This window comes from Camellia sinensis, chromosome 13 (assembly GCF_055761805.1).
Source record: "Camellia sinensis isolate YWXY chromosome 13, ASM5576180v1, whole genome shotgun sequence".
NCBI classification, from domain to species: Eukaryota; Viridiplantae; Streptophyta; class Magnoliopsida; order Ericales; family Theaceae; genus Camellia; species Camellia sinensis.
This window is the reverse complement of record NC_138973.1, coordinates 58,613,495-58,632,708: the sequence shown is the minus strand read 5'-3', so window position 1 is coordinate 58,632,708 and position 19,214 is coordinate 58,613,495. Positions and strand designations below refer to the sequence as shown.

General features: G+C 32.9%; 1 protein-coding gene across 1 annotated transcript; it reads right to left on the bottom strand.

Annotated features, from left to right (window-relative positions):
- Positions 1-1,162: 1,162 nt before the first annotated feature.
- Positions 1,163-11,577, bottom strand: LOC114279706 (peroxisomal acyl-coenzyme A oxidase 1). The gene is made up of 14 exons (XM_028221991.2): positions 11,207-11,577; positions 9,479-9,587; positions 9,296-9,357; positions 8,814-9,023; positions 8,447-8,534; positions 8,167-8,329; positions 7,172-7,370; positions 5,107-5,304; positions 3,632-3,763; positions 2,852-2,972; positions 2,462-2,572; positions 2,091-2,160; positions 1,732-1,915; positions 1,163-1,629 (listed from the first exon to the last, which is right to left on the bottom strand). The coding sequence occupies exons 1-14, from the start codon at positions 11,342-11,344 to the stop codon at positions 1,420-1,422; spliced, it is 1,995 nt and encodes a 664-aa protein (XP_028077792.1). The 5' UTR covers positions 11,345-11,577; the 3' UTR covers positions 1,163-1,419.
- Between the last annotated feature and the right edge of the window lie 7,637 nt (positions 11,578-19,214).

Sequence of the window (19,214 nt, the reverse complement as noted above, 5' to 3'; positions counted from 1 at the left end):
AGCTCAAATTTAAATTTGAGAAAACCAAACCTACAATGAATTATGTTTCGATAATCCGAACCCTTCATTTTGTAAGACTCTCAACACATATCATTTATGAAAAAAATTTAATTAATTTGATAATTGTAATATTTTTATTTTATCAACTAAACAACAAGTATATTTTTTAAAATAAACGATTTTATTTTTTTGAAAAGCCAAGTGACTCACTCATTGAAGAAGTACGCTATTTCTGGTACTGTTAGTGGATAGCCATATCTAAATGCCAAAAACACTTCCCTGGTGAACAGTGGCGCATACAGAGTTTCATCAGAATTCAGTGTCGATTGTAGCCACTGTTCTCTACCACCATAAAATTCAGGTGCATTTGGATTCAGACTCGACTCGTGGGCGCTACACCCTTTGCGGCCTCCCGGAGAGTCACCACCCCCAAGTCTCATCCCACGTTACGTCTTTACCACCTCCTCCACCACTCAACTCTTCTCCAAACAGCCCATCCTCCTCCTTCACAATCCAACTCTTTCCTCTCTTCACGACTTCCAACACCTCGTACTCTCCAAATATATTGTTGCACAACGTACTCAAAATTTTACAAAAACTTACGTAGATCAACTTGCATTCTTTGTAATATATCCAAAGACCGCCGTTTTGATCGACTGGCTTTGCACTGGGCTTGGTGCATTCCAAAATGGCTACACCATTTTTGAAAAACTGAGTGATGGTTCGATTGTCTTGACGAAGAACAACTTTCGTGAAGCCTTGGTAACCGTAGTCTTCAAGAACGAGCCACAACGCAATGACCCTTTTCACCAATTTGGGATCCAAACCTCACCATTTTGTTGAAGAGTTCACATTCTTCGGGATGTTCAAGGATTAGTCCCATTCTCACATGATTTCGAACCATGTTTCACATGAAGATTGTAGGTAACTAATCATTTTATAATGATCGTGTTGAAAAGTAATCGTTGTGAGATACGATGAACTTAATTGCATGCATGCGCGAATAAAAACGAACAATTACATTGTGACAGAGCATGAGCAAAATAACCTCTTAATTAATTAGCATATAATCATGGAGGTGATTAGTGTATCCAAAACCCTATCTGGAGGCATGTCAGACCCGTCTCCAAAATCTTTCCCCAATATAAAAAGAGATTATTAATTTGTTGAAGAAAAGAGAGAAATATTCACATTCAAGATTCAAACACGAGCCATATCTTAAGGGATATATAATCCTTATTGAACAATTCTTGGAGCCAATTTCACCATAATGATAAATAGTATTGTTCTATCAACCAACACGAAAAAAATCCCATTAATCTACCTTAAACCTTCCCTATTTGAAGGGCAACAAACAGGTAGCTTTATTAGCAATACATGAGAGCGAAATTTCAGATGTATCAGTCGGACAAAGTTCTTTCAGAGTCTGGCAGTACGGAGATTTTGCTTCAGTAATGGGCGGATGTATTCATGGTAGCCCTCAGGCACAACTGAATCGTTCAGAGGATCTTTCCACGCTGCCTCGTAGAGTTTCGGATATACATTTCCATCATAGCAGCCGAGTATCGAGCCAAGGAAGTGGTCAGTGTAGTTAAATGCATCAACAAGAGCAATTGCATTTGGACGAACCTAAAGACAAAACATGAATTTGAAGCTAGTAAGCAAACCGGCAGTTTCAAATCAAGCTGGGTTAAAGAGGGTAGTAGTTAAAGCTGAATTATTGGGACAAACCTGAGAATACAAAGATCGGAGCTGATCATTTGCAAGTGAAGCCTGCTTGGCGGTGATACAGCCGGTGGAGAGAAAATCACCTTGATGCTTGTGAAGAAGGAAGAGTGCATAGATGTTACAGAGCGCCTCTAATTGTTCTCTGACCCCCTTTCCAGGAATGTCTTGTAACAATTTCTCGATGAACCTGAATGAGAAGAAATTTTCTTATTTCCACATTTAAAATAAAAAAATAAAAACAGAAAGGTAGAAGAACAAGAAAACAATTTTCCTTGAGCATTCATCTCTAGCGGAGATAGCTGAAGCAAAGATATTGTTGAGTTCTCAGATCTAAAATTAACAGGAGAGAAAAAGTAGCTCACTTGGAAACTATAATTAATTGGCAGTGAGCAACTGCGGCCTCCACCAAATCAGCTGAGAGTTCCGCAAAGCCTAAAGAGAAAAAACAACAATAGATAGAAATGTAAATCTATTTTATTATAAGCACGACTGCATAAGAAGAAACGCTTAAAGAACCATATCATCTAGTTCATGTAATTCTCATCATTTGACTACCCAAGCCAATGCATCAGATAGATAATGATGACCCAAAATTGATGAATAATAATAATGATGAAAGCATTTAACCATTCCTGCACATATGTTCCTCCATTAAGTTCGGTGAAATTTTACACAGTAACAGCAGAAAATAAAAAAAACATAGAAGATTTGACTTCTATCAAAGCAGAAATACCTTCTTCTGGATTTGTAAACTTGGTTAAATTTTGAGCACAGGCAACAGACATTCTAGCAGCTCTTGACTCAAATGCTTCCAATATTGCACTAGGCTTTAACCAATCCTCAGCTGCATTTCATCAAAAGACAGAATACAAGTGAAGAACTGTGAATGCAAATCGAGACCATTGTCTCTTGGACTAGTGATTTGTTAAGGTGTCTTGTGTAGTTGACAGTTCAAATTACAATCGAGTATTACATACATGATTGTGGTTTAATAACTTCTTAAGACAACAATAAATGGTTATATGTAAATTGTCACACTTCGCAGAACACTGTTTCAACCTTCACACTCCTGAAAGCTCAAACAAGAGGAAATAATCAGCACACTCAAAAAAGGACCAAATACCTCTTTGAACATTGGAACGGCATTGCATTAGATGCTCAATTTGTCCCATATAAGATGTTGTACCAACTGGTTTCTTGCCAGACCCGAGCTGGGAAACAGTCTTCATGAGAAACCTTGCAACCTACAGAAGAAAGGCACACATGAGCAGCTGTGATGGAATAACCCAGTTGCAATCTACCACATATTAATACCCAAATGCTCAACTGGTATACACTGAAACCTAATAGTTTAAACCTATCATGGGAGTTTGGATTACAAAATTATTCAGGCTATCTATCTAGTGACTTAAAACAGTAGTAGATACAAGACTTGAACTCATAGAAAGAAAATACCAGTGCAAATGCAACCAAAATTCCAAGACATATTTATCAAGGCAGATTGAATTGACTGAAATTTCAACAAAATATTTTGTATGATTCCCCCTTTCTTAGTAAGTTCTACAATCTACTGTCTATCCAAAGAAATAAAATGCAAATTAGAAGTCAAAATTCAATTCCAGAAACCAAAGTCCAGCATGAAGATTGATGAGTTTCAGATTCTATAAGCAATGCTCAGATATAAAACACAATTATGATACTGTGGAAGATCTCTACTGATATCCATATCACCAATCCCCTGCTTTCTAAAACTATAAATTGAACGCAGATCTTGTTTCCAAATAGTACTACTGCTGCAGCAAGTTAAGTTCATTCAATACCGTATCTCAAGACCTTCATATCAAGAATAAAAGAGAAATCAAAACAATTAAAAACAATGTTAAAAGTAAGTCATATCACGTACCTGTAAAAGAAGCACAATATTGTCTCCTTCATATGTACAGGCAGGGACATAAACGGCAAATAATTCAGGAAGCCCACTGGTACAAAGGTAGCCATGGCCGCCACATAATTTTCGGCACTCTTCAATACCATCCTGCGACAAACATGAGTGGTAAACCATTATGAAGTATTTATTTATCACTATTGCAGGCTATACATGAAATAAACAAACTAAGTGGAGGGAGTGGCTCATAAAATACATACCCTAGTTGCAGAATGAGTAATTTTAATAGACCACAAATCAGTTTCATACTTTTTTTAATTCACAAGATACAATGGTTCAGTTTGTTATCACCTATTTGCCTAGAAATAATTGAACTTCCGTAGGAAATACAAAAATCTAGGGTTAAATGAGTTCTAAATGAGTCAAAGACTAATTACGAATACACTATCAAAATAATGAAAGGCAAACAAAGAATTTGTCATTGGAAATGATATTTTATGAAGTTGCAATGAGTAACCAAACATTTGGAAACTAAATGATAGATTGATACATCACAAGTACCATGAAGATGTCGTGTTAGAGCAGCCTGAGGAGGAAGAAGCTACAGGTCTGCTGCAGAAACTCTAGTTTCCAACTAAATTCATAGCCATTGGATCATTGTAGAAAGAGATGCACTGTTTCTCATACTCTCTCCTAATAAGGAAAGCCTCATAAATTGAGCTGAGCTACTAATCATTTGCCACAAAATAAAAAAAAAATACATCCACAACAAATGCAGCTCATATGAGAGGTCCAACATGTGGTAACAGTCAATTAAAAGGGGAAAAAAAGTAAAGCCAAGTTGTCAAACAATATAAATCAGTGAAACTGAAGAGTCAAAACATCCTGCTTCTGAGACAATAGTCTCAAGAGTTGCAGAAACAAAAGGAATAGGGAATCTAGATATAGAAAGGTCAGCTGAGCAAATGTCAACAGATGATCTGTTTATTGATACAAGTCTAAAGCAAAGGGCATCAAAATTAAGTGCCATGGAGTGAAGGGGATGATTTTGAATGAAATAGAATAGTAAAACTTCCTTCCAGTAGAAATTAAGAGGCAAAATTATAAATTAAGTTTGATAAATGCTACTGTATATTGGTCAATCTTAACCAAACCTACCAGTAGCAAAGCTTAAGGTACCAGTATATATGTATAGAGACTTGTCTCCATTTAGTATCCAGAGGTCTCAAATACATGTTCTTTATTACAATTCTCCTGTCTTAAAACTATAGTCTAATCTGATGCACTCAGAAGACGTCGTGTCACGTCAACAGTGCAAGGAGCAATGTTTAAGAGACTCAAGTTACTAACGGTTATCTACTCATCAACATCAATCAATTAAAGATGTCAACAACTAACTTTTCCACTCATACATGCATGTGCGTTTGTGGAGAACCATTTGAGAAAAAGTATGATGAGCAAGATAGTAATATAAGTCAGTTTCTATCACTTACAGCAGTAGCAGTAGTCGTCACAGACTTCAAACCAGCAGTGCACGCATGGGCTTCAGGCAATGTCGAGAAATCATTGGTTTGCAATCTTTGGGTCACATCCGTATACAACCATTTCAACCACTCACCAACAAATCTGAAGGCATAAGCCGAAGCCAGCAAAGGAAAGAGCCTATTTTGCTGAGTTTTGTAATCGATCACCTAAAGAACAAACGGGGAGCAAAATCACTAGAGAGGTCTTTAGAGCTGATGCAACAATCAAGAATTAATTTCTGAAATTCACCAACAGTGAGGATATTCTCAGACACAATCACCTCAAGACTAGGCCCAGTTGTTCAGACACCTACCACGAAGCATGACCAGCAAAATGAACATAGTAATATAGATCAAATTTAATGTAGCCATATATCTCAGTGAATACAAAGTATACTTCAGGTTGTTCCTTCGTTAAACGATTATTTCAAAATAGGTGAAGCACTCATGTCAGGTTCTTATCCAAATCCCCATGTCTACATAAATGAAGGGTAAGTAAATACAAATGCTGGATGTACATTGCACCCCAACCTTGTTCTAAATCTACATAACATAGTACAGAAGGACACATAAATTATAAACAAATAAAGCCTAAATAATAGTTGCGATTCCATTGAGAGCAAAGGCTATGGAGATCTTCTAGTACCTGTATTGGTAATGGAGAGTACACCTACTACCTTGTAAGGAATAATTCTAACTGCATGATTATGAATATGATGAACTAGGATATCTAGACTTTTAAAATTTTGCCAAGAAATTCAAACAGAATTAAATAGGACTCAAGGTATATTAGATAATAAATTAAAGAGATTGGCAAGATGGACTGTAGCATCAAGGCATTGAAGAAGAGCAGGCATTGCTCGAATTACTTAATCAATTGAAGGAACAAGAATTCATTTAAGATTAAGAAGAATAAAAATTGTTGGATTTGCAAAAGAATTGGAAAATCACATTTCTCATCTCATACAGAAACTAGAGTAATGTGAATCCTTAATGCTGTGTTTGGTTGGGGGATTTGGGGAGAGATTTAGAAAAGAAAAAGGAAAAAGTGTGTGAAACTAGGTGAAATATAAATATGTTTTATTCACATTTCACCTACATTTTCCATTTCCCTTTCCAAATCCCTCATCAAATCCCCCAACCAAACGCGGCATAAATGAATCAATTGGAGTGTCACTATTATAGAGAATAAAATCAAAGAACAGAAGTCAGTGATAGAAAGAGCAGCAATTGTGAAAAAAATCCTAACATTATTGTCTGTGGTAGAAGAGAAGAGAGTAGTAATTGTGATAAAATTATTTCTGCTTTCCTCTCCAGAAACTGTATCAGTAGCAATTGTGATAAATGACAGCTCCCAGCAACTTGTCACCTAGACTAAGAAAACTACAAAAACCTTCCAGAATTATTATTTTAAGATAAATATAAATAAAAATAAAAACCTTAGAAATTAGTTTACTTTGATGCCTTCTTCCATAAAGTCCATTGTCAGGTCCGGTCCCACCACTGGGGGGTTGCTAGGAGTGTTGAGCAAAATACACCTAACCGTTAGCATTATTTGCAAAAATGACAGCAAAATACACCTAACCTTTGACATGATTTGAAAAAATGACAATTGACATATTTGCCAAAAGCAATTCCTCTCAAACTCAAACAAGCATTTTCATGTTTGAATCACACTTTGTCCGTAGACAGGTCCTTTAGGCATGCCATTCTCCATGGGATGTAGAATCAAGGCTTCATCCTCAGGATTTTTGTCATTTTTACTATTTTAAAATTTTATTTAAACAAACACTATCAAGTTTAAGATTTTCTTGACAAGGAAATATCAAGATTACATGGATTACTGGAAGTATTGTTACTGTAATCAAGAAAGAGGGATTATATCCTCAATAGTGATCCCGCCAAAGATAACCCTAAATCAGAACATTATAGCAAGAATTGCAAGACTGCATGCAAGGGTAGCACTCCACAAAATGTACAATTCAAGGCATTAGATTACTTTATAGCTTTCGTATAGAGAATTTTGCTTGACTACCTGGGATTCGGGTCCTCCATCCTGTGATCCAAACTGTCTACGAACAGCACTATACCTTGTAGCAATACAAACTGCCCGTGATAGAGCACAGGAAGCATCGGCTACAATTGTTTGTCGAACATATACCATAGTACCATAAACTAGCTGCCTGGGAACATCAGACTGCATATATTTCCCTTCCCGCGTAACCTGTGAAACCCTGAGGCATTTAAAGAACCTTCAGAACAGCAGTCCTATTTGTTCAAGCATATTAGAGATAGTAACACTAATTGATTAAGTGGTACTAAGGAAGAATACAAGTAAATTCAGTTTTTAACTCAGTATTGAATGATGTGAGATATTAATTGTCCTATGTGTATGTGTGGACATTGGTCATACATGATTTCATATTCTTATAAATTATATTCCTATTAAAAAATGCTTCAACATTTAAAATTTCTCTAAAGTTTTTAAGGTGGAGCATAAAATGCAAGATTAACTCTTGCACACCAGTTTACCTTTTCTCCCCTTTTCTCTCAATGTTTCACTGCTTCAACCAACTCCTATCAAATAGATATTAGAAGCTTTTATCTTGATTACTTCTCTTCCCTTAATCAAAATACCATACAAAGCTGTTTCTTGTTTAACAATGGAAACCATTGAAATAGTGCTTCCAAATATCCAAGTAAAATTTGAAGTCCTAAAGGGAGCCAAACACAGCAACAACCACACTGCCACAGAGAAAACAACTACAACCAGCACTACAAGAAAACAACTACAACCAGCACTACAACCAGCAATTCCCAGCATTTCTGTTACATAGACCCCTTTACTTCACTGCGGAATACCCATCTCGACATGACCTAACATGAGTATGGGTAAACATATTAACCTACCACAACACGATTGCTATAAATGCAATAGTTTCGACTTCCAATCCTTAACATAATAGCTTCCTCCAGAATTAGTATGACAGTATACATGCAATAGAAGGGCACATGTAGTAAAGTACACACCTCATCAACATCTGATCTCTTGGGATACGCACATGATCGAATCTTAAGACCCCATTGTCCATGGTGTTGTATGCTCCATTTCCAAATTTCATTCCAATATCACCGACAGTTATGCCTGGAAGAGGCGAGTGATCTTCCAGGCTCCGTAATTGGACAATAAAACCTAAAAGAAAAGAAGCAATACAATAGAAAGTTATAATAGGAAAATGTGATGTTTTGCATGTCAAATTAAACAGACCAGTTTTCATGCTATGATTAAAACAGATGCTGTGGTAGTTACCATGCACTCCATGGTCACGACCATCTGTTATAAGACGTGCATAAATAACACCATGCGTGGACACTTTACCCAGCCCACCAGGCCACCACTGTACAAAATAGTAAAGTAAGATTTATAAGAACCCACTTTCAGAAAGTTCAATCAAGGCAACAGTAGATATGAGAAAAGACACCTATAGATAATAAGCAAGAATGTTAAGACGCAAGGACTTCATGAGGCTGACGCACAATAATTACTGGTTTTCACTAAAGATAACAAAGACAACATTGGTTCTATCATCTATGTGTTATCTAATGAGCATCCTAAATAATGATGACCAACGTTCTTCAGTAATCAAGTAAAGACTCTGGTTAAACATTTTACTCACTTTGCTTGAAGTCAATGTAGGACTATGAATAACAAACTCATCAGTCTGAGGATCAAATGTTGCAGTGGTTTCAAGGCCCTGCACATTGGAACCATGACCGAGTTCAGTTTGTCCATAGCAGCCAATAATTTGCATCTTATATGCCAATGGCAACCATTTCTGCTGCTGCTCTTCAGTGCCTTGCCCTTTTATAGCAGGTACAAACATTCCCTACAGATATGGTGGAAAACAATAGAAGGTGAAAATGATGAAAAATAAGCTCATATTTTGCAATCTGTGAAACAAAGAAGAAGATGCGTCTTCAAAGTACCTTAGAACTAACATGTCAAGCAAGCTATTAACAGTTCAGTAAAACATATGAGTATGCCTGTTTTTTTTTTTCATAAGTTAATATATATATATATATATGCGAGGATGTTAATGCACTTCAATATGCTTAAAATTAAGAAACTCGCACACAAAAATTAGGAACTAGAACTTACCCAGTGAAGATCAGTGTAAGCAGGTTCATCCACATAAAACCTTAACTTAGCAGCCTCTTCCTCTGCAATAATCAAAATTGCACTCTAAGATTGCAAATTACAACACGAAGATGAAATTGAAATGTCCCTAATGAGCTAATGAAATTTAAGAAAATAATAATAGAACCTAAAACGAAGACAAACCAGAGAGATGGAGCTCAATGATCCTTTTCCAAGCATAAGCTGCTTTTCTAAGAGTATTTTTGAATAACTCATTTCTGCCAAGCATAGGTCTGTTATCTTTACGGAAGCCCTAAATCCCAAAGCAATGCACAAAAATATACATTAAATAACCAAAACCACTGAATCACTGATAAGAATCATAACAATGTTAAGTAAACTAAAAAGCAAACAGCATTACACAGATTTTTTTGTGTAAACTATTTTCCCTGGGTTGTACAGCATGGAAACCCTCAACTACACAATGAGCATATGTTGATCCATCTATCTACCTTCATGCATACCTATCTATATTTGCATTAATCCATAGCTTCAATGAAACCCAGCACATTGAACTTCTCTCGAGTCCCAAAAAACTCCCAACAACTCTGTAACTTTCCTTCTTTCTTTGGCCCCCAAAAACTCCCAACAACTCTGTAACATTCCTTCTTTCTTTGCCCCCCCCCCCCCCCCCCCCCCCACAATACATAAGAATTAGGGTCCTGGCTTTGAGAATTTTATAAGATTTAGGCATTTCATGTATGTCCAATGCACAAACTCAACCAAGTTAATAACATATTCTTATTTTGTTAATTTATTAAACTTAAAAGGATACCAGAAAATGAAAAGACAGATTCACTGTGAAAAGCCATGTGAATCCATAAATCAAATGTTCCATATGAGAAACTACATGAAGTTAAAATTCATAAAGATTAGTCCCTCGATAATGCCAGTACGGACGCTTATAGAAATTTGAAAAATAAATAACTATAGTTAAGGATATTTAAGCATCAAAATAAAATTATATTCCCCAAAATCATCCCAATCTCTCATTATAGACCAGATTCCCGAATGTCCTGATTAAATCATTATCTTAGAGCATCTCCAATCTTCCACCAAATCATTTATCAAATTTAAATTTGATCACAAATTTGGTGAAAATGAGATTCAATCCTTTCATCAAACTTGTATCAAATAAGTTTTCACCAAATATTTCATCAAATCAGGTATGAATCAAATCTTTCACCAAATTTTCAACAATACTTTCTTCATTTACGTTTGCTAAAATTATATATAGAGAGGATTGAAGATGTGGTTTTTTTTTCACCAGAATTGGTTAAAGAAGCTTTTTGGGATAGATTAGGTATTTTTAAGAAGATTTGATTAAAAAATGGATTGCCATTGGAGTGAGCTATATCAAATCAAGCTTTTGGTCAAAAAAGAGTTAAGGTTGGAGATGCTCTCAGCACAGCCAAGTCAGACATCTGGTTAATACAGCACTAACCCACTAATGCAGTGTTTAGTTTGGAGATGCCTTCACTTTCTTTCACGCACCTTTCTTCTTTCCCTTTTATTCATATTTCATCTAGTTTTCTTTTCCCATTCCAAATCCCTCCCAAAATCCCACGACCAAACACAGCCTAAATGCTAACTAGTCAAAATTAAAATTGAAAAACCACCAATTTCCATTTGATTGCAAGAAAATTATATAATTCGCCAACAAAATTACCAAACTAATACTCCAAATCAGAAATACTAAAACTAATTGAACAGACAGGTCAAATCTACCGCTTTCCAAGACATCAGAGAACAACTCCAACAAAATAAACACGGCACTGAAGGATTAACAAAACAAAATACACCTTGCCCTAATTTCAAGAACACAGTCAATATACAAAAACAAAAAATTAAATTTCAGAGAGAGAGAGTCACAGGATCGGCGGCGACGAGCTTGGAAATGCGATCGGAGACTTCGAAGGCATGACGAGAACCAGCCCAAACGATCTTCATGGCATCAACATCGAACTGAGCCTTGTTCCTCTCATCAGCTAAGTGATCAATTCCGTCCATTTCCTTTTTCTTCTTCAAATCAAACTCAACACAAACTCACAACACTACTCAACACAAAGCCCTAATTCACAATCTATATAAGTTTGTATATATATATATATATATATAGAGAGAGAGAGAGAGAGAGAGAGAGAGAGGGCCAGAGCCAGAGCCAGAGCCAGAGCCAGAGAGGAGAATTGAATAATTAAACTGGTCTGGTGTGTGTAGACAAACAGTGTATATATATATTACTGAGGATATATATAATAAATTTTTTCCATATATGGTTGTTTGGAGGTTCTAAATAAATGTATTTTTTTTAATAGTAATGATTTAGATTCTTACAAAATATCATCTCACAATTTTCATTTACTTGTGATTGGTTTAATTGAGAAAGAAGAAAAAAACAATACAAACAATCATTAGTTCATATCACCGCAGGGGTAGTGGGGGTATTCCTAAAAAGGGGTCTCAAATATTTTTTTTTTTTTTAATTTTTTATGAAACATGAGTTGAGGTTTGAGTGATGTGATAAAGAGATAATATAACTTAAATAAAACGATGTAAAATAATGATCTTTTAATTTTTTGACGATTTTAGAGAAGGTTAAACATAACCTTATTTGAAAATGAGGATCACCAATTCCCCTATCCCAAAATATTTTGTTCTCATACATACTAAAAATAAATAAATAAATAACAAAAAGAATAATGTTATATGTATTAATTAATTTATTAATTAATAATGTATATAATTTATTAATTGATAATGTATATAATTTTAAAAAATTTAATATTTATAATTTATATAATAAATAAGACCAATAATAATATCGTAATTAAAATTATATATGAATTAATATAATTGATGCGTATAACACTGGTCTTACAAAACCAAAACAAAAAAAACACATTTGGTGTTTCTCAGAAAGAGTCTAACCGATAGTAATAGACCATTCTAAATTGTTCAACGCGATTACCATTGACATCTCCCACGTGACCTCATCACGTTTATGGGGAAAGGAAAAAAAAAATTATACAATCCACTTAAAATTTATACAATCTTATTTGGTAATCATTTTATTTTTAATTTTTAATTTATATTTATAAAAATTTATTTGATAATGTTTTTGATTTATAAATAGTTCTCTTAGTTTATAAATTTGAAAAAAAATTTAGTTTTTAAATAGAAATTTAAAATTTTGACTAACAATTTTTTTTACAATTAATTTTTTTTCAATATTTTTTTTCCAAATAATATTTTTTCCAATTAATTTTTTTAATTAATTTTTTTTCAATTATAATATGTACGATCCTATTGTCAGAAATAATAAAAAATAAATATAAATATTTTAAGTCTGAACAAACATATTTTTTAGTTTATGTTTTTAAAATTTTTATTTTTTTTTTTCAAACCAAACTTGTTTGTAGTTTATGTTTTTTAAAAATAAACAAAAATCAATCTATAAAATTTTTGTAAACATAAACTAAAAACGTAAACGTTATCAAATATTACCTTTGTGTTCATACATAGCCCAAAAAAATAAAAACAATAACAAAAAAAATAATGTTATATGTATTAATTAGTTTATTAATTGATAATGTGGCATAATTTTAAAAAAAAAATTAATATTTGTAATTTATATAATGAATAAGATCAATAATAATATCATAATTAAAATTATACATGAATTAGTGCCGTTTTGGGAACCAAAACAAAAAGTCACGTTTTTGTCAGAATGTCCAAAAACGCAAGTGGCAAAAACGCAACAAAAATGGTTTGAGAAGTGCCAAAAATGCAAGTGTGAAATTACAAATTGGGGCCTATGACAAAAAAATAAAAAAATAAATTTCTTATGTTGGGTAAGGATATTTTGATCATTTTAATTTGATTTGACACCATAAACAAATATTAAACTAAAAAATCAAAAGTCAACTTTTTATCAACTTTCTAAATTATTTTTAAAAAAATTAAAAAATTTGATAAAAAATTAAAAATCAACTTTTAATCAACTTCTCAAAACATAATTGATGCGTCTGACACCAGCCCCACAAAACCAAAACAAAAAAACACGTTTGGTGTTTCTCGGAAAGAGTCTAACCGGTAGTGGTACAATCGACCATTCTAAAATTGTTCAACGCGATTACCATTGACATCTCCCACGTGATCAATTTCATCACGTTTATGAAAAAAAAAAAGAAAAAAAAAAAAACAATCCTCTTGAAATAATGCTCGATTTTTACCATAATTTATGTTATTTTTTAGGGGGAAAACTTTTTAAAATAATTATAAGTTAATAAAGAAATTTAACACTTTAATTACTATTAAAATTTATAAATTTTAGTACTTATTTGATTTTTTTTTTAATTCACATTGAATTATTATTTTTCTTATTTTTTAAGACTAATACTAAAATAATAAATCTAGGTGTACATATACCAAATACATTATGGAACACATTATTTCACATAAGTTGGATCCCACGTCATGTAGACCCCAGACATATGTATCCAATTTTATATTTGATATTTGTGTTCCTAACTTTCCTCATACTAACAAGTGTCCCTGGACATTTGTTAAGATTTACTTAATGTATTAATTTGTCTTAAATTTGTAATTTTGTATAATTTTTACTTATATTAAATTATCTTGAATTTAATAACTTTCTATTTTTAATCTATTACTTAAAATGGATCAAATTTCAAGATTTATTAAATAAAATAAAATATTATTGATTATTCCTCATCAAATGTCTCTAGAGCACTTGTTAGTATAATCCATTTTTTAAAATTTTAAAACAAAAATAAGAAATGCCACTTGGATTTGCTTAAACACTAAATAACTTCATCTATTTAGAAATTTTTGTATGGCGCTAAGATATCACGTGACACTACCTTTCACCAATCGCAAATGTATATGTTTCTATTATTCCCTAAACACCTAACATAGATGTAGTGGACCATGCCGTCAAAGTCAATCACAATAGTAGAATGCACCACATAACATATACTTTTTCCGTATACAAAAGTTCACTATTTCTGAAAATTGTTTAATATTAAGAATTGTATAAGAAGTATTTAAATTTTTTTTAATTTGTTTTTAAGATGTACTTGAAAAAAAAATACTAATAAAGTGATGTTTGATAAAGTTGAAAATTAAAAACTGAAAATTAAGTATTGAAAACTGAATGTTAAATTTTTTAAATTGAAAAGTTGTTTAATAAAAATTTAAATTTTGAACTAAAAATAAAATATTTTTGGTGTACTTTATTATAAATTAAAAGTTTATAAACAAAAAGTAAAAGTTAAAATTATGTCTCTTCTAACTTTTTGAGAATTTGTTTTTTTTCTTTAAATTTAGTTGTACAGTAAATAGTCTAGAACAAATTTCCAAAATAAAATTTATGCTATTATATATGAATAAACTCATATAAATAGTACTAAATAGGGAATTTTTTTTTAAGGAACTTGATATTAAGATTTTATAAGATAAAATACATATAATATTTTTATATTAGTTGGGATCCCTCAACATTTTCACAGAGAAAATTTGATATTCATCCCAACACAAAGAAATTTTAATTTTCACAGATCAATTTTGAAATTTCTCTCTGATCAAATTTCTCTAGTATGATCAGAGAGAAATTTCATTGAGGAATCTTAGCTAATGAAAAAAATATATTGGATATCTCCTACTATCCAAAATTAAAGAGGGTTGTTTCTCTAATTTTCTCTACCAGATAACCTGTAATAATGAAATTGATGGGGTGAAAAGTTATTTGAAAAGGAAAAATAAAAAATTATAAAAATATTAATTTCAAATTTTATTTTCAAGGCACTAAAATCCAAGAGTGGTACATCATTCAAGATTAACATGTAAACAATGGATTATTTTGAAAAATTGGTTAAAAGTTAATTTTTTAACTTCATTTAAAAAATATATAAAAAAATAAAAAAGATGATATAATTCAAAATAAGTTTAAAAACTAAAATGTAACTTTTTACTATCTTCTTAAAAAAGCAAATCTTCAATTATCATTTTATATGTATCACTAAGAGCATCTCCAACGGTTCAGTATTTTTTTTACAAAATTTGAGTAAAAAATAACTCATTTTCTCAATCTAATATCAGTTGCTCCAACGGTGCATCAAAAGAATTGTTATCCCGTGGGTCAACCGATTGGTCGACCAATAAGGTTTAATTTTATTTTTTTTATTTTTTTTAATCTTTTTGAACTGTATGAACCTACCTATTTTGAACTGTATGAACCTACCTATTTTGAACTGTTTGAACCTATTTCCGGTCGACCAGTTGGTCGATCGGCCAGACGTCTGATAGGTTGACCGGTGGGCTCACTTGCAACGTTACAACACAATGAATTGGTGAAGGCTCACGCAGATTCTCAGTTTGGTGAAAAATTTGTTCCATTCTCAGTTTGATATCAGTTTGGTGAAACCATTGGAGCAGAAAAAATGACTTTTTTCATCAAATTTAAATTTGATACTAAATCTGATGAACCGTTGGAGATGGTTTAATAAATTAGATAAACATTGAATTCTTACTTTGAAAGAAAGGCCTTATTTGGAAGACTTCATAAAGTAAAAATAAAGTAAAATCACAAGGCACCATTTTAGTGATCATACCAAATATGTGATCATACCAAATATGAAAAAGAAAGGCCTTATTTGGGAAAGCAAAAATTAAAGAAAATTACAACCAACCATTTGAATGGTCATAATACCAAATCTGCAAAAGAGTAATAAGAGAGATCTAATATGTGACGAGGAATAAAAAAAACAAAAAATATAATTAAAAAAAAAAACATTCAAGCACACACATCATATCATAAGTAGGTCCCATCCATTTAGAACTCTTCTAGAGCTCTCAATCTTTATTGGCGAAATAATTTCAAATTGTAATTGCTTTGTACTGCTTCAAACCTTTCTGTTTCACGATTCACGGTGTCAAATTCGAGTTATTATAATGAGTTAATTGAGGGGTGCACAAACAAATCGATCCGAACATGCAATTAAAAAAAAAATTTGTTTCACACTTTCATTTAAGTTGCAAGTAGGGATGTAATAATAGCCCGACCCGGCTCATTCGGACTCATGCCGGCCCAAACAGGCTTTGTGGGCTCTCATTTTTTGTCAGATGGGATCGGGCCGATCTGTGGGCCAAAAAAAGTAGGGCTCAGGCCCAAGCCAATACCCACTCAAAATAGGGTCTAAGGCTAGGTCGGTAGGCCTAGGCTCGGACCGTGTACGGGGCCGGGCCTGGGCGGGCCTTTTTTGTTTAGAAAAATAAACGATATGTAGATTATTAGGGATAAAAATAAAAGAAAAATTATAGTAGAGTATTTTAGTTAACATTTATTGAATGAATAATTTTTATTTCAAAATGAAATAAAATTTTACAAAAAGTTATATCATTAAATAAAATAGATGTAGATTATTGATGATGGTAGAGTAATTGCATTACTATAGATTAACTACATCTCAACTAGGTTGGCACCTATTAACATATCAATCTTTTACATTATACTCAACCTCAATAATCTTACAAAAAAATAACAAAATGAAATAGTAAAAAATAAATTGTTGATCAATCATCGGAGGAGACAACATTTCAGTCGCGTTGCCCAAGAATATGTCATCCAAATCATTTTGAATTCTATCATTTTCACTACAATTTTGTCTTCTCATAAGCGCATGCATATGATTTTTGGATATCATCAGTACCTCAACCATTTAGGGTGATAGCCTGCTGTGGTAATTACTCAACACCCGTCCACCTGCACTAAAAGGTGTTTCCGAAGCAACTATAGAAATAGGAACGGTTAGTATATCATAGGTCATCTGTAAAATCACAGGCCACATAGTTTCATTTTGTTTCCACCAATCCAAAATGTCAAAATTATTGAAATCACCCATTGACGAGCTTTCCAAATAATGTTATAGTTCAGAACTACTTACGCTTGTATGTTGAGATATTCTTCTACTTTTTATTGTTGAAAAAACACTTAATCTCCCACCTCGAGATGAGACTACTAGTGTCGTATGTGTAGGTGTATTTATAGATGCAGTTATTCTGTATCCTTCAAATAATCTGTTGCATGTTTGCATAATAGAGATAAACTGTGTTTGATTAACGAAAATACGTTCTAAAAATTATTGTACACCAATTTCTTTACACCTATAACCAATTATTATGGCTAATCTTAAAGGATGAGGTAAAGGGCCAAAACATTTATCAATTTTTGCTTTCATTGAAGTTGAAAAAAACTAATAATCCCCAAGATATTTATTTGTGATTATGTATCAATTTTAACCAGTAAATAACAATTGCAATCAAACAATCAAAGACGAATAGACACAACAATTTAATGTGGAAAAATCATAATTGGAGCTCTTCCAATTGTGATAAAAAAATCATGGGCCAATGCCACAATAAAATCCACTAAGAAGACAAAAAAAATTACACAAGTGTACTCTCAATTACTTAACGAATCCACTCTCAAATTGAACCAACCCCAATGTGTCTCTTTTACCACTGTCTTCACCTCAGAATTGTCTTGTTCAACGTTAAATCCATAACATCAATGTCGAATCCACGACAATGAGCCACTTCAGAATCCAACAAAGCTTTAGGCCCAAATTTCACAAAACCCACCGAAGACCAATTCTCTCTTTTGTGAATAAAACAAAATAAACAAACCCTTTGATATGGCTGGGGCTTGCGTCCAATCCACCATCTGGACTGGAGGATCTAGTCCGACCTCTTGGGCCCACTTTTGGATTCCTTTTCGATAATCCGAATCGTTCACATTTTTGAATTTGTTGCGTACGTTATTCTTGTAAAAAATCACATCGAACGGATAACAGATACTATGTATTCAGATTAACTTTTTATGAATCATTAATTTTTTGATTGTATATTTTTTTTGACAAAAAGTGTTCCGAATACATAATATCTGTTATTCGATCAACGCGATTTTTTTACAAGAATAATGTACTCAACAAACTCTAAAATGTGAACAGTTCTTATTATCAAAAATGGGTCCAAAAGTGGACCGATTGGGCCGAACTGGGCCAAATTTGGATTAGAGAAAGTCTGAACCCCTTTGATATAATCCACTAAATTCATGATATAAACTCTCACAGATATCAAAGGAAACAAGTAAAGAAGCTCCAGATGAAAACCCTAATACCCAAAAAGAAGAACTGGAAGCCGTACCCTAGAAACTGAATTAATCGCAGATTTATAACAAACAAAATTGCAATCTCCGCTCGAGCGCAGGAATGGACGCTCGAGCAGTCTAACAAAATCACATGTTTCAGAATAAGGATCTACGCTCGAGCACAGAAAAGGCCGATCGAGCGTAAAAATACAACTCCAAGTACTTTTGCAGGTAAGTGAAACTTCTGAAAGGATTGTATCTTCACTCGAGTGCACAATCGACCGCTCGAGCGGTCAAACAATTTCGACTGTAATTTTACTTTTGCTTTGGGGGCACTGCCCCTCGACCTTGACATATTCAGCGAAGTGGAAAACATGATAGGATTAAGATCACAAACTCCTCTACATAGACACAATTCGATTTGGATTCATATCTAAATACTCATAGACTCATTGAAATAAAAGATCGAATAAAATTACAACTAAAAAGAGTTTTGTCAAACGGAATTGCCAATTACAAAAACCTAACAGAAGTAATAATGATTACATAATATTCATTACCTGTATATTTTATGAAAACTTTAATTATTTCTTGTCACGACCCAAACCCGGTACTCAAAGGCTCAGCGTCGTAACAAGATAAAAATAATGTAATTCGGATAATTCTGTAGTCACAGCGCAAGCAGATAAATTAAATAAATTAAAATAAATA

What these genes read in the sequence shown, in the direction of transcription:
- LOC114279706 (XM_028221991.2), bottom strand. Translation starts at nt 11,344, where the DNA reads ATGGACGGAATTGATCACTTAGCTGATGAGAGGAACAAGGCTCAGTTC. An exon ending in CATTGAGCTCCATCTCTCTG is followed by an intron (nt 9,358 to 9,478) that starts GTTTGTCTTCGT and finishes TGATTATTGCAG; the next exon opens with AGGAAGAGGCTGCTAAGTTA. An exon ending in CCGTTCCAATGTTCAAAGAG is followed by an intron (nt 2,573 to 2,851) that starts GTATTTGGTCCT and finishes GATGAAATGCAG; the next exon opens with CTGAGGATTGGTTAAAGCCT.